General features: G+C 40.8%; 2 protein-coding genes across 3 annotated transcripts; one reads left to right on the forward strand and one right to left on the reverse strand.

Moving 5' to 3' along the window:
- Positions 1-494: 494 nt before the first annotated feature.
- Positions 495-6,486, reverse strand: si:busm1-163l24.3 (uncharacterized). 2 transcript variants are annotated; one of them, XM_003442140.5, is made up of 6 exons: positions 6,385-6,486; positions 5,252-5,435; positions 4,800-4,903; positions 1,970-4,702; positions 1,207-1,415; positions 495-1,106 (listed from the first exon to the last, which is right to left on the reverse strand). In XM_003442140.5, the coding sequence occupies exons 2-6, from the start codon at positions 5,433-5,435 to the stop codon at positions 1,013-1,015; spliced, it is 3,324 nt and encodes a 1,107-aa protein (XP_003442188.1). In that variant the 5' UTR covers positions 6,385-6,486; the 3' UTR covers positions 495-1,012. The 2 variants fall into 2 exon arrangements, with proteins under 2 accessions (XP_003442188.1, XP_005468940.1); XM_005468883.4 differs by having other exon boundaries at positions 5,252-5,438; positions 6,385-6,480.
- Positions 6,487-8,721: 2,235 nt separating this feature from the next.
- Positions 8,722-13,430, forward strand: phb (prohibitin). The gene is made up of 7 exons (XM_003442016.5): positions 8,722-8,846; positions 9,382-9,475; positions 9,966-10,127; positions 12,030-12,172; positions 12,262-12,378; positions 12,473-12,568; positions 12,658-13,430. The coding sequence occupies exons 2-7, from the start codon at positions 9,391-9,393 to the stop codon at positions 12,868-12,870; spliced, it is 816 nt and encodes a 271-aa protein (XP_003442064.1). The 5' UTR covers positions 8,722-8,846; positions 9,382-9,390; the 3' UTR covers positions 12,871-13,430.
- The last annotated feature ends 231 nt before the right edge of the window (positions 13,431-13,661 follow it).

Here is a 13,661-nt window from a genome sequence, read left to right on the forward strand (position 1 = left end):
GAGGAGAATGCCAGCCTGCTGCCCCCCTGCGTCACCTGAGACCCTTCAGCATGGGAACCTCCATGGCAAGCTGGTACATTTACAAGACATCTTAACCTATCTCTGGGAATGCTTCAGAAACCCACTTCACATCCATCCTGCTACACACCTGTCAGTGACCGCTGGTAACTTTCTACAAGGCATACCCAACAGGTTGATTTCTAGATTTCCTTTACTCTGTCCTTTCTTGTCTTGTTTTGGACAAGAAAGGACATAGACTCTGTCCTTTCTTTTTTTTTTTTTCCCCCTTCTTTGTTTTTAAATGGTTGCAAACACACTTTCTCGTCTCAACTTTGTTTTTTAAACCCTTTGAATTGATGCTGCTTCTGTGCTTGACTCTGGGTTTTCTGCGTGGTGCCATGTTCTCCACATGGCCTTTAGAGCTTGTAACGCTTCAGTGTGTAATGTTACCATATGCCTTACATGTTTTCCAGGACTAATAAAAAAAAGCATAATAAAAACAGACAGAAAATGTGCTTTTTTATTTCTGTGCCCAGAAGCAAAGACAGATTTTTGACAATTAATTTATTAAATTCAGAATATTTTACAAATTACTGTCTGTTGTTCCTAAACTAAATGATGACTACAATCACACAGTGCAGTGCAAATTTTTTGGTCTCTACAGTACTGTGCATATTGAACACTTTAATATTCATTTGTTCTGCAAAATAACCTGAAACGGTGTTTAAAAAAATAGTCATGTGAAATAATATAGGCCCTTCACTTTTGAACAACTTGTTAAAAGAAAATTGGTGAAGGATGTTACAAAATTAAAATTCAGTCTTCAGTGACACCTCTAACTCCATTATTTAAAAGAGACTACAATTAAAGGATGATCAGATAACATCTCACTATAACAAAGCAGTATGATTGTAAACTAATCAAAACCGCAAAACAGTGCTGTAAACACAAGGATTGCCAATATACTGCTATTTTATATATAAAACAAGGAAAAAATACATTTTTGCATGTTTTAATCATGGGCCTTTTCTGTTGATTCCTCAATTCCAAGGGAGGTCAAGACCTCAGACAAGCGCGTCAAGTAAGTGGAATCTGGGTACCCATTCCTGAGAGAGACAAAGAGAACATTGTTCAGGTCAGGTCCATGGACTGACTGTGACCTTTAATTCTGCAGCTCTCTCAGACATCCTCGCTGGCCTCACTCACCCTGATTTGCCTCCCTGTAAGCTGGTCTTGTGTGGGATGCTGTCCCAGGTCACCCTTGCATCTGTCCCTTTGCCTGTCACTGTGAAGGTGAGTCCCTGCCTGAAGGCTTTCTCCAGCCTGGGCAGCAGCTTCTTTGTCGGCTGACAGTCTGGAAAGTAGGCTTCAAATAGCCCTCCCTTAAATGGTTTTCCAGGAGATGGATGCCCATCCTGATAAAAAGCAACACAAAGAGCGCAGTCATGAACAAGGTCTCGGTATTGCAGTGTATAAGCTAAAAGGCAGCCTATAGCTGCATGTGATTTTGCGGGAGAAGGTCAGAATTGTAACTGCAGCCTATTTTATTTTAACAACAAAATAATGAATACTGGCTGATATTTGCAGGTCTCAGTTGATCAGGAAACATACATATATGAACTCGTAGCAACAATGTGAATCAGAATATGCCTCTGAAGTTTAGCTAATTCCTTCTTGACACTCTGTGGGAGTCAACTAAAACACAGGTCAACAACAAACTAATACTTAACATTAGAGAAATCATAACTCAGAGCTTGAATATGTCTGCACACACCTGATGTGTAACAAGGGCTCTGTACAGAATTTAACTATTTAAACTGATTTCAGAAAAGGTGCTAACTGAGCCGCCTTTCTTATTCTGTCTCATTTGTTGTCTCTGAAAGTAAAGCTTAGAAGATGCGCCAATGTAATTTCTCATTCAGATAAAACACAACAAAATATCAGCGAGAAACGTTTTTAAGCCACTCACCGCTTGGATACCATCAGGAATGCTGTAAGTAATCTTGATAGTACAGAACTTGTTGTAACCTGGCAAACTGATGTTTAGTTTAGATTTTACAATATTGCCCCGGATGCCCCGAGGTTTCTGCTCCGTCTCATGACAAACTCTGCAGCGGACATGTACCGTGTCCAAGCACTTTGAGCAAAAGGTGGCTCCACATTTTGTTCTCTGCACCGATATCCCAGTCTCTCCACAAACACAGATGTTCCCCAGCCTCTCCTGGCCTGGTTTGGATTCCTCTGGGGTGTTCTGGATCTCTGCTTCTTCTTGACCTACACTGCCTATCTGGGTAGCAGGTAAGGTGGTCCCTTTCTCAGTACGGGTTAATGTTGATCCGACACCATTCACACCCCTCACACTATCATTTCCTGGTGTAGATTGACTGACAAATGACTTAGCCTTCTGTCCATCCATCTCCATTGGATCTATAGGCTTGACTTTCTCCTTAATGACATGATCTTGCCTTGCCAGACCAGTAGATCCATTCACAATCTCCCTCCCACCAAAGTCACTTCTGTAGGTTGTCCTCCACTCCCGACTCCTACTTGTACCATCAGCATTGCCTGGTTGGCTCTCTAGAATCACCTGAGAGTTACTGTTAAAGTGTAAACTAGTGCTTTTATCTTCATTCATTTCAAAAGAAGTTGGGGAATATTGGTATTTGTCAGGTATTTGAGCCGAGTCTCCAGAAAATACTTCCCGCAGAGAAGCACCTACCTGGGAACACAACTGCTGTGGACCAAGAAGATATAAGCTCTTGGGTAATATCTGGATAGTAACCTTCTTAAAGCGGCTCCGCACTTCAGAACAACAAGCCTGTAAGGTTTCATCTGCTTTGTCAGTGACACCCAGTTCAGACAAGGGCACCTCCTTCACAGAGAAGTCTGAACTAACTGAGTCAAACAGCTTCTGCAAACCTAGATGACATGAAGTCACTTTGGATGAGTTTGCTCCTCTTATGGTAACAGTCAGCTCACGATTACCTAAGCGGCTCTCTTTTAACTGGACATCAGAAGCTAGGTCTTCCACTCGGTAGCTGTAGGCTTCTTGTATATGTTTCCACATTATGTAGGATACTGTAAGATCTGCAGTATAGACTTCCTGCTTGTCCCTTCCTGTTTGGGTACTGAAGCTAGAAGACCTGCCCCTGGCTCTGACTGTGGACTTGCTGCTATCTTCTTGACTCCTCTGACTCATAACTTGAGCCTTCTGCTGAGGCGTTCCTGAGAAACTACTGGCACGCTTCAAGGTGGATCCAGATCCAGCAGACTGAGGTGCAGGACTTCCTGACAAACTGGACTGTGTACCACTAAAAGGAGATGATGAATTCTTAGGTCGAGCATCTGTTAAACCTGGATTCAAAGAGGTTCTATTTTGAAGTGAGGAAGATGCTAAACTAGATCCAGTCTTGAACAAAATGTCTCCTCCTGTGTTTTGGGGTACTGCTCTGGAAACTGCCTCACCAGAAGTCCCTGCTGTTTCTGAGAGTACATCATACCCTAACATTGGCCCTTGGCGTGTTTGTCTGCTGGGAGATGAGTTTGTTCGTAAAGTGAAGTCAGCTGGTCGACTGCTTAACGCAGCTAGCCCAGAATCCTTAAACCGAGCAGCTAGTTTATACCTTCTGGCTCCTTCAGCTCTTCGTTCATCTTCCTCTGACTTCAGCATCTCATCTATCTTATCATCCACAGATGCTACAGTGGAGGGTGTGGGGAGAGTGAATCTCTCCTCATCAGTCTGAGGGTATAAACTTGAACCATATGAGGGAAATCTCAGGAGACTAGCTACATCTTCCTTTTTATCTCGCTGGTTAACATTGTCCAGGAGAAGAAACTGCTTGGCCTCTGACACATCATTGCTGCTTCCAATAATATAAATATTTTTTTCATCTTCATTCAGAATAAGTTTGGGAAGTCTGACACTTAAGTTCTCAATTGCCCTCTGCAGGCCTCCACTGGGGTGCAGGATAGCTTTAGGAAGCTGGGATCGACGGATTTTGGCCTCAATGTCCTCATGAAGCTGACTTATAGCCTTTCTGGCCATCTTCAAGCACTCCTGCTCTCGAACATCCTCCCCAACTGCTGCTGCAACATGCAGAAACAGAGTGGTAAAACCCTGACTTGTCACATCCACTGCTTCAACCCCATACTGCTTCAGGATATGCTGGTATTCCTTCCAGCAGTGTTTCTGCAGGTACTGAAACATGTCTGCATCCATAATTAGTGAGAAATCATCCACCGAGGTTGTAGAATGCTGCAAAGCAGCTCCATCTGCCTGACCAGTGTCCTCCCAGGTGTAACCACCAGGTGTCAGGTCTCTTTTTGAACTTAAACTGTAGTTGTCAGTTGGCCTGTCAGTGTGATTTTTTTCTTTGTTGTCTCTCTGCTTGTTGGCTTTTCTGCTCTGATCTTCTGACTCCTGTGTATAATGCTTCTGTGCTTTTTGAACAGACCGGGAACCACTGGAAGTAGGCTGACTCAAGTCTTTTGAGTTTTCTGCTGACTTTGAGCCTCCAGGATGGCCCAGTAGTTGTGCCAAAGCTGCCTGCACTGCAGAGTAAGAGCCAAAAATTGTAGAGCATTTCTCAGTAGCAGTATAGTTGATCTGGACATCATTGTGGCTCTGAAGAAGGCTTGTCAATGCCATGATTCCCCCTGGAAGCTTGCTGTAGTCAATTGTTGCTGATAAGCTTAAGACGACCTATGATGATGCGAAAAAGAAAAGAGAAAAACAAATTAATTACCAATAATTTTACTCTGTATCTGTTGAAATTGTGCAGAGCAGCAGCTAAATCTACCTGATCTGGGTCGAAATCTTCAGAATGCTCAGTTACCGTGAGCTTATACTTCTTCCCATCCACATCCAGAACGTGTAGCCTGTGGTGAATAACTCCCTGTGCCACTAGGCGAGAGGGGTAATCAGAGAGAAATCAATCACAGTCTGTGAAGCATCCTGACTAAGTGTTTCTACAACTGGCCACTCCACTGACTTCAATGCCAACATTCCAGTTTGGTGTAAATCACTGGTGGCAGCAGACAGTGTAGTACCTTTCTATTACTTTGTAAATGAATGCCATCTATGGTTGGTGTACAATTGTTTAGTGTTAATACAGTCAGTATAATATGTAACTAATCAACAGTATTATTGCAATAAAAGACTGCTGCCACAGAAAATTTAGTTATTCAGACAGTAATCCCTCTGATCTACACAGCAGATGAGGAGACGTGAACACGCACTGAACCTACTGACCTCTGCTGTCCTCGAAGGTGATGAGAGCAGCCAGAGGCGTTGCCTTGAGGAAGGTGACAGAGTCTACTTCCCCTCCTCCATTGCTTTTTCTAAGGAAGTGAATCAATAGCTTGTCTTTCAGTGTGTTATCCTCGATGTCTGTGGGCAGTCCACACACCTTCACAGTCCTGCCTGATTCTGCCATCTGCTGGAATAAACACAATCACTGTTGCTGTGAGAAGGAAAATTGTTGAAGCTGAATGCAAGGCTAAACACCAAAATGTTTTCATTTTGCATTAATGGTGAGCATGAAAATCAAAATGATGATGGCAAAAAGTCAGAACATGACATCTCTCAGTGAAAGACCCCACAACTGTGAATAGGAAAAGAAACATATTTGATAGTCCAACTCCCTCTGTTGGGGGTTACCAGGAAAGTACATCAACACAGAAAACTATCCCCAGTTTCCATCACCAGAGAATATTTTTCATTAAATTGTAGGGAAAAAATGTCTAGACACTTTGCAGTTGGTTACTTGAAGCAACAGCAGGCTAAGACCCCCCAAAAATGATCATTGTGATATCAAAACTACTGAGATATCCAGGCTGCTATGTGGAAACGAAAGACTAGAAAACGCGTCGACCTCGTGTATTGCGTACATGTTTGTACAATATCAACAGGAGTGTAAAATTCGTTTGTAAAATTGTACCAGTGAGGTTAACGCCCCTTACTCCCCTTCTTCCTGCTTCCCACAACTAGTCTGTAACTAACTGACAAATAATAAGCTGCTCTAAAATGCCTTTTTAAACCAGATGTTGCTTGTAATACACGGCAGATGTTAGTGGATGCAAAGTTGCCAATATCTGTGCTAATTTGAAAAGAAATCTGATCAAATTAATAAAAAAAATAAATGCAGCCAACTTGCAAAAAGAGGCGCTTTTGCGTGTTCACGTCTACACGATGTCAAAACACATCTGCGAGCGTTAAGAAAAGCCACACTGCAGCCAGAGGACTGTCAAGGAAGTGGAGAAAATCAAAAACATCTCGACTGCCAATCTTCTTAGCGCATATCGACAGATCTTCTATTTGCGCCCGAGGCAGTTACGGCGTGTCGCATTCTTTGGATATCTTTCAGATTTGCAATCATCACTGACCTTAAAACGCTTTCACGACCGTTTCTTGCTTTCTTTCAAAGATCGTCACTCTTTACGAGCAATGGAAGAAAAGTGAAACTACCGGTTGTGCGATTTTTCTTCCCCGCGCTAGGGGGCGACAAAGTGTCATGTGAGTCGGTGCGTGCAGATGTTTGCGGGTGCCCGACTGGTCTATAATCTGTATCATACAAATTCCCAAACTGTTCCTTTATACGTAGTTATTATTATTATTATTATTATTATTATTATTATTATTATTATTATTATTATCATTGTTTGTTTGTTTGTTTCTTCTTTCAGCTGCCTTCTTTAGGAGTGGCTACGGTGGATCATCTGCCTCCATCTCAACCTGTGCCTTGCATCATCCTTTGTCACACCAGCCCTCCGCACGTCCTCCTTTACACCCATTAATCTTCTCTGTGGTCTTTTTCTCCGATCCTTTATCCAGTATATCCACTATCCTTCCGCTCCATATAATTGAACCATCTCAGTCTGACCTGTGCACTGTCCACTTTGGATAGTTGATGTCACACCAGATGTTTAAACTCATCTACCTTCACCGCCTCTACTCCTTGCAACTTCACTGTGTCACCTATATAAAACGTATGCACACATGTATATTATGTCTTGCTTCTATTGACTTTCACTCCACTTCTCTTTTTAGATGGGAAGTCAAACTCAATTTTCATTTTTTGAACAATGGATAGTGAGAGCAGCTGAGAAGATCATTGGAGCCTCTCTTCCCTCCATCATGGACACTTTTAGCACCCGCTCCATCTGCATTGTGGAGGACCACACACACCCCTCACACACACTCTTTAGCCTGCCGCATTCTGGAAAGAGGTACTGGAGCATTCGGGCCAGACTACCAGACTGCGGAACAGTTTCTTCCCCCAAGCCGTCAGTCTCCCGAACACTCAGTGACTGGAATAACACACACACACACGCAAACCTTCATACACATCACCCCCAAGCACTTATCTGCAGTATCTCACTCTCTCTCTCTGTCTCTCTCACACACACACCTTCAGACACCAAGTGACTTTTTGCACAATACTCAGTATTTTGCACATTTCCATTGCACTGTCTTGTGTCTGTATCATCCTGTTCTGTCTACTGTTGTACTGTCTTGTCTTTTTTTTTCTTTTACAATTTTTGGAATTTTTGCTCATTCCACTTTACGTAGTCCTGTGTTTGTCTGTTATGTGTCATATGTAGCACCAGGGTCTCGGAGGAACGTTGTCTCGTTTCACTCTGTACTGTACCGCTGTACATGGTTGAAATGACAATAAAAGCCATTTGACTTGACTTGACTTAACTTGACATACAGCCCACTAAGATCTTAACTGGGCCAAGCCAGTGAAAGTCCCATTTCTATCACTGTTAAAAACTGTAGAGTTTAATTACACATTCAGTGCTGGAGATATCTTAATATATGATAACATTTCTCTACATGATAGAGAAATGTTATTTTACTTAATAAAGGAAATTTGTCAGCATGACTTTTTGGGCTTAATTTGTAAAAATAGATAAATAAATAAATAATGTACAAAAATACAGGAAAGGTTCTGGTAGCCCACTGCCCAGATTTTTAAGTAATTATAAAACTGAAAGTTCTTGTTAATTCATAGAAAAAGTCATTTTTCTATTTTTTATTTTGCTGCTGACTCATTGTAAAAAAAAAAAACTGAAACAAGAACTTTTCTGTCATTTCTTTGGAAATCTATTACTTAATCAAGTCAATGTAGTATGAAAATGCCATGGTCTTTATCAGTAGAAAAAACTGTAAAACTTGCGAAAATGCAGGTAAAAGTCCAAAATTTATGTCCTCCTTCACGTTTTCCAAAGGAGTCCAGGGGGCCAGATTGGAGTCTTTGTTGGACCAATTCTGGCCCCCAGACCTTACATTTGACACATTTGATGCTCTGGAGCATACCTCTTACCTCTCTTTTACAGTTACTCCCTACTCTTATACTAGTATTGCTACTACTACTACTACTACTACTACTACTAATAATAATAATAATAATAATAATAATAATAATAATAATAATGATAATAATAATAATAGCAGTAGTAGTAGTAGTAGTCTGAACTCCCTGACATCCTCTAGTTACAACAAGAGACAAAAGGTTCTTGTCTGAGAAATGTAATATACAGTCTTGAGTCTGAGTCTTGGTAACCAGTATACCAATGCTATGTAGCAATATGTGTTTTGTTTTCTACATTTTAATCAGTATGAGCCAAAAGCGATCAGCTAAAATAACGTTTTAATTATATTTAGGTCAGTAGGTGGCAGTAATTAGTTTGAATGATGACTAAGTCATAGAAGAAGAAAACTGTTGTGTTACATCCAATCAGATGCTTTGTTGCTTCATGCAGTGCGCAGGCGCTGTGTAGCAGATATTTCATGTGCTGTACGTCGTGTCCGGTGGAGGTCACAGACATCCGAGCAAAGTGAGGTAAGTTATGACATACGTTATGTGTGTGACAGTGGAATTACTTAACTGTTTATTAAAACGTCATTGTAAGTAAAAAGGAGAGACGTTTTGTCTGCTATTTATAAGACGCCTAGTGTTAAAAGATTAGACGAACACGAGCGACCGCTTTGCATCAGCGTGAGATAACATGCGTGCAGTCACCGGGAGTGCATCTTGGACTTACCTGTCGCACGCTTTTTAATCGTTTTACGTATCTTATTGTCTTATCCGTAGTATTGCACCGGCCTTAAATCTAAGCTGCGGTGCTCTGTTTAGTTATATCGGCTTGGAAGATGTCTCAGTTCAGTTAGTCGATAAGCTAGTGCTAGCTAGTTAGCCAAATTAGCTAACAACCACAGCCTTGGTGTCAGTCCAGCTCAAGGCCAAAGCCAACTGTTATTGGAAAGAGGGGATTTAGCCTGGATTTCCAAGGTCCGTCACAGGATTATGGTGCATTGCGTAGGTGTAAAGGTGGAGATGTGTAGAAAGACATTCAAAGTGTTTTCATTGTCGCCAGGTTGCTGTCATGGCCAAGTTATTTGAGTCCATTGGGAAGTTGGGGCTTGCCCTCGCCATCGGTGGAGGTGTCGTGAACTCAGCCCTTTTCAACGGTGAGTCCTAGACAGATACATGGTCTAATGGCATTTTCCATGTATTGGAACACATGCTCAGTCATCAAGCATAAAAATGATTAATTTAGTAAAAAATAGATATTTTTAAAAACCACATTTCCAAAAGAATTCAAAAGATGTTTTGAAAGGCAGCAAAAGCTAATGAATAGCTACCTGATAGTGTTGCTTGCAGACGAGAAAACCACAGTTGTTTTAGTTTCAAGAACATGTGTTATTCTGAAGTGAGATTTTGGCATTACACTTAGGGTTACACTTAACCTCTTTTGCTAATCTAGGATGCCTTTGGTCTACTCTGTGTAGTACCTCATGTTAGTTGCCTTTGTTTGGTTAAGCTGATGAATTCATTAGCATTCCAGATCATAAACGAGGAAAATGGTGACCTTGAATTTAATAAAAATAAAATTAAAAAATAAATCTTTCATGTTAAACAGATTTTTCTATATGCAATTCTCTTTCCGTCTTGTTGCAGTTGATGCAGGTCACCGGGCTGTGATCTTTGACAGGTTTCGAGGTGTTCAAGATGTTGTTGTTGGTGAGGGAACCCACTTCCTCATCCCCTGGGTTCAGAAACCTGTCATCTTTGATTGCCGCTCCCGTCCACGCAATGTGCCTGTCATCACAGGCAGCAAAGGTATGCAAGCAGTCTAAGGAACTTTAGCTTCTGCATATTTAGTGTTTGTCAAACTACGAAGGCTTAGCTTTGTGGCGTGGTAAAGACTTGAATTAGCCACTCTTAAATGTTTAGTTTTTGTAACATTAAAAGACGTGTAGAGGGTATTTCAGATGTTTTTGAACACTTAAATTTTCCATTTGTTACTGAAATTTATATAACTCAGTGTATGCTGAAATAAAGTGTACAACAGTAACAAAAAATATTTTGAATTAAAAAATAAATAAATTAAAATATCATGGAGTACCATATTCTAAAATTCAGATACTCTACAGATAAATCTTGCCATTCCTTCTACAGTGGCAGTGGAGTAATATTTGGGAAATTTTTCCCTAGAACTGCGTGCTATGCTCTTGCAAGTTGTTTTGCTTTCCATCCAGAATGCTAGGAAGTGGGATTAATGGGTTAGCAAGTTCTGCCTGGTGGCTCAATTTTTAACTGGCCAGAATGCCATGGTAGCTCTGCACTGGCATCAAAAATGTTCTGAAAGAGAGTTTGTTCTAGCTCAAGTTATATTTTGTAAGAGCAATAAAGAGTCTTAACAGAGCAAATGTGTTCATACACAAACCTCTTGAGCTGTGTCTTAGTAATGTGAACAAAGAAAACCCATTGTTACAGTCGTGTGTGTTGTGTTGCCATTCTAATGTAAATGCAGTAAAAAAATAAAAAAAGAACAGCAAAAAAAAAATATTCATATGGTAAAATAAGAGTGGCCATGGGGGCTTTCCATAAAGAATTTAAAAGTCTCTAAAGGGCATTACAAAGTGGTGAATACTTTGACCACCTGTCAGTATTGTTTGCATGCTCACAAACCATGGTTATTTTAGTTTTGAGATCATGATGGGTAATTCTATTATTCGACGTCACACATGGGGTTGACCTACTTTTTTAATCTAGCATGCTTTCTGGTACTCTATATAGTAACTATTTTCAGTTGTTTGTTGCGCACTTGTTTGGTTAAGTTGGTGACTGTGTTTTCTAAACCAAGTAATATAACGTATGTGGTTATAGGGCTTTATAAATGTTTTTTATGCTTTGTCCTGATTTACGGCAAAGTCTCTGTCATTTAATTTGGCCAAGAACTTAAATGATTTCTACTTGGCCTTGATATGCTCAAATGGCCTAAATGCACTTTCTGAATGTGCAGAATTAAACGGCGATGTTAAGTTTAGTTAGTTTTTTTTTTTCTGGGGGGGGGGGTGGTGTATTTTTTTTATTTTTTTTTTAAAGATTTCATGTCTAGAATCATTCTAATTACCTGTAGCATTAAAAAAGCCTTTATAGCTCTATGACGACATGTGCCTCTTGACTGAAGTAGATGGGTTTTCTGTGCATTTCGTACAGAAGAAAAGTGAAATGATGCACTCCCCCCTTCTAGTGTTGCGCGCACACACAGCCTGATGAAGAAAGTCCGCCATGATAAAAGTTCACAGCCGCTGCATTATTGGTTTTTCCTGGAATTGTAGGTTTTGTTGAACTAGCTAATACAAAGAAAACATTCAGTTGTGTTGAATGTCCTTTGTAGTTTTGGCCTCAGTGCATCCCAAAACAGCTGAGTGGGAGTTTAAATCTGGAGACTGCCAAGCTTCCTGCCACATTCTACTTCTTACTTATTTGAATCAGATAAGGTTATTCACTGCACTGTCACAGGTTTGATTTAAAAACATGGAAAAATAGGAATGTTTAAAAACTTTGAACCCAAAACATCACATTTTACCTGACAACTCTGTAAACATTCCCAAAGAAGGAACTTGTTTTTTGTTTTTTTACACAGAAAATTTTAGTCCATGAACACAAACACTTGTTTTAACGTGTAGGCCAGTATATACAGTGTGATTAAGGTCTGAACCATTCACCCTACAGATCTTCAGAACGTTAACATCACGTTGCGTATCCTCTTCCGGCCGGTGACAAACCAGCTGCCACGCATCTTCACCAGTATTGGTGAGGATTATGATGAGAGGGTGCTGCCATCTATCACCACAGAGGTCTTAAAGGCTGTAGTGGTGAGTAACAGTCCATTAAAGGCCAAACAAATTAGCTGAATGTATAATGAACAGAGTCAAAAAGCACTTAATGTTTCTCTCTCTCTCAGGCTAGGTTTGATGCTAGTGAGCTCATCACTCAGAGAGAGCTTGTGTCAAGGCAGGTCAGTGAGGACCTCACAGAAAGAGCCTCCACCTTCGGCCTAATCTTGGATGATGTTTCACTGGTATGAAGTCGATGGAAAATTACGCAGCAGTGTTCTATACTATCCTTGGGTTGTGTATTTAACTGCAGTAACCTGCTGTATTGTGTTCTATCAGACACACTTGACCTTTGGCAAGGAATTCACAGAGGCTGTTGAGATGAAACAGGTGGCCCAGCAAGAGGCAGAGAGAGCCCGTTTCGTTGTAGAAAAGGTACTTTTAACATTGTCTGTAATCCCTGTACTATGAGCGCATTTTAAAACTGTGCATACAGCTTTATCGTTTCTATTTTATCATTTTAGGCAGAGCAACAGAAGCAGGCAGCCATCATTTCAGCCGAGGGAGATTCTCAGGCTGCCTTACTCATTGCCAACTCTCTGATGGAGGCTGGTGATGGTTTGGTAGAGCTCCGTAAGCTGGAAGCCGCTGAAGACATTGCCTTCCAGCTGTCACGCTCCCGCAATGTCACTTACCTGCCCTCAGGACAGGGCACATTGCTTCAGTTGCCCCAGTGATAGCGTCACACCCCATGTCTACCACCTCCCCTCACTGTCTCCAGCCATTACATGGGCCATGGACGTGGTGGTTGGAGGATTCAATAAAGGATTCTCCCAACATCACACACATTCCTCCCACTCTTTCTCTAACCAAATCTGGACTGGGCTCTGCTGATAGCAGTATGGTGGGAGACAAAGTGAGAGATCTGTGATGGATAAATTTATGAAGTCCTTTTATGTAAGGAAGTGAAGGGGTTTATTCTCTGTGATAACCTAAAATATATATAGTACTCTGTTTTGAGAATTGTCAGTGCAGTAAATTCTGTCAAGATTCAAGTTGTGTCAAAGTGAAAGCACTTAATGAGTGGAAAGCAACAGTCACTTGTACATCAAAGAAAACTGTGTGCGATTTCTTTAAACAATAAATGTGAATGGTAAATGCCATTCTTCTGTTGTGCTTGGAAATTTCATCAAATTGTGTATCTGTTTTGAAATCTAAATGAATTGTCAAACTTTCTGATTGACTGCAAGGTATGTGTTTTGACATTGTTTATTCATTTGGCTTCAGGCTTACTAGAGGATTTTCTTTTTCCTTTTTTGAATATGTCTGCCTTTCAGATACATTTCTCACACTAATGTTGTTACCCCAATTCAATTGGAATATGCTTAGCAAGTGGTACAGGATGGCATTTCATTTCTTTGCCATCTTCAGTTTGTATGGAAAAAAATATAAGCCCCATGTTGCAGAAAAGAATGACTTATTAAATTGCCTTTCTGCCTCTCAGTTGTCAGTGTTTTTGGCAAAGGCA

The sequence above is a fragment of the Oreochromis niloticus genome, linkage group LG4 (genome assembly GCF_001858045.2).
Source record: "Oreochromis niloticus isolate F11D_XX linkage group LG4, O_niloticus_UMD_NMBU, whole genome shotgun sequence".
Taxonomy (NCBI): domain Eukaryota; kingdom Metazoa; phylum Chordata; class Actinopteri; order Cichliformes; family Cichlidae; genus Oreochromis; species Oreochromis niloticus.

Excerpts from the sequence above, each read along its gene's own strand:
- si:busm1-163l24.3 (XM_003442140.5), bottom strand. The coding sequence starts at position 5,435 with ATGGCAGAATCAGGCAGGACTGTGAAGGTGTGTGGACTGCCCACAGAC. Across the intron at positions 4,904-5,251 it reads CACCTTCGAGGACAGCAGAG|TGGCACAGGGAGTTATTCAC; the intron begins GTCAGTAGGTTC and ends CCTCTCGCCTAG. Across the intron at positions 1,416-1,969 it reads TTCCTGATGGTATCCAAGCG|GATGGGCATCCATCTCCTGG; the intron begins GTGAGTGGCTTA and ends GCTTTTTATCAG.
- phb (XM_003442016.5), top strand. The coding sequence starts at position 9,391 with ATGGCCAAGTTATTTGAGTCCATTGGGAAGTTGGGGCTTGCCCTCGCC. Across the intron at positions 9,476-9,965 it reads GAACTCAGCCCTTTTCAACG|TTGATGCAGGTCACCGGGCT; the intron begins GTGAGTCCTAGA and ends GTCTTGTTGCAG. Across the intron at positions 10,128-12,029 it reads TGTCATCACAGGCAGCAAAG|ATCTTCAGAACGTTAACATC; the intron begins GTATGCAAGCAG and ends TTCACCCTACAG.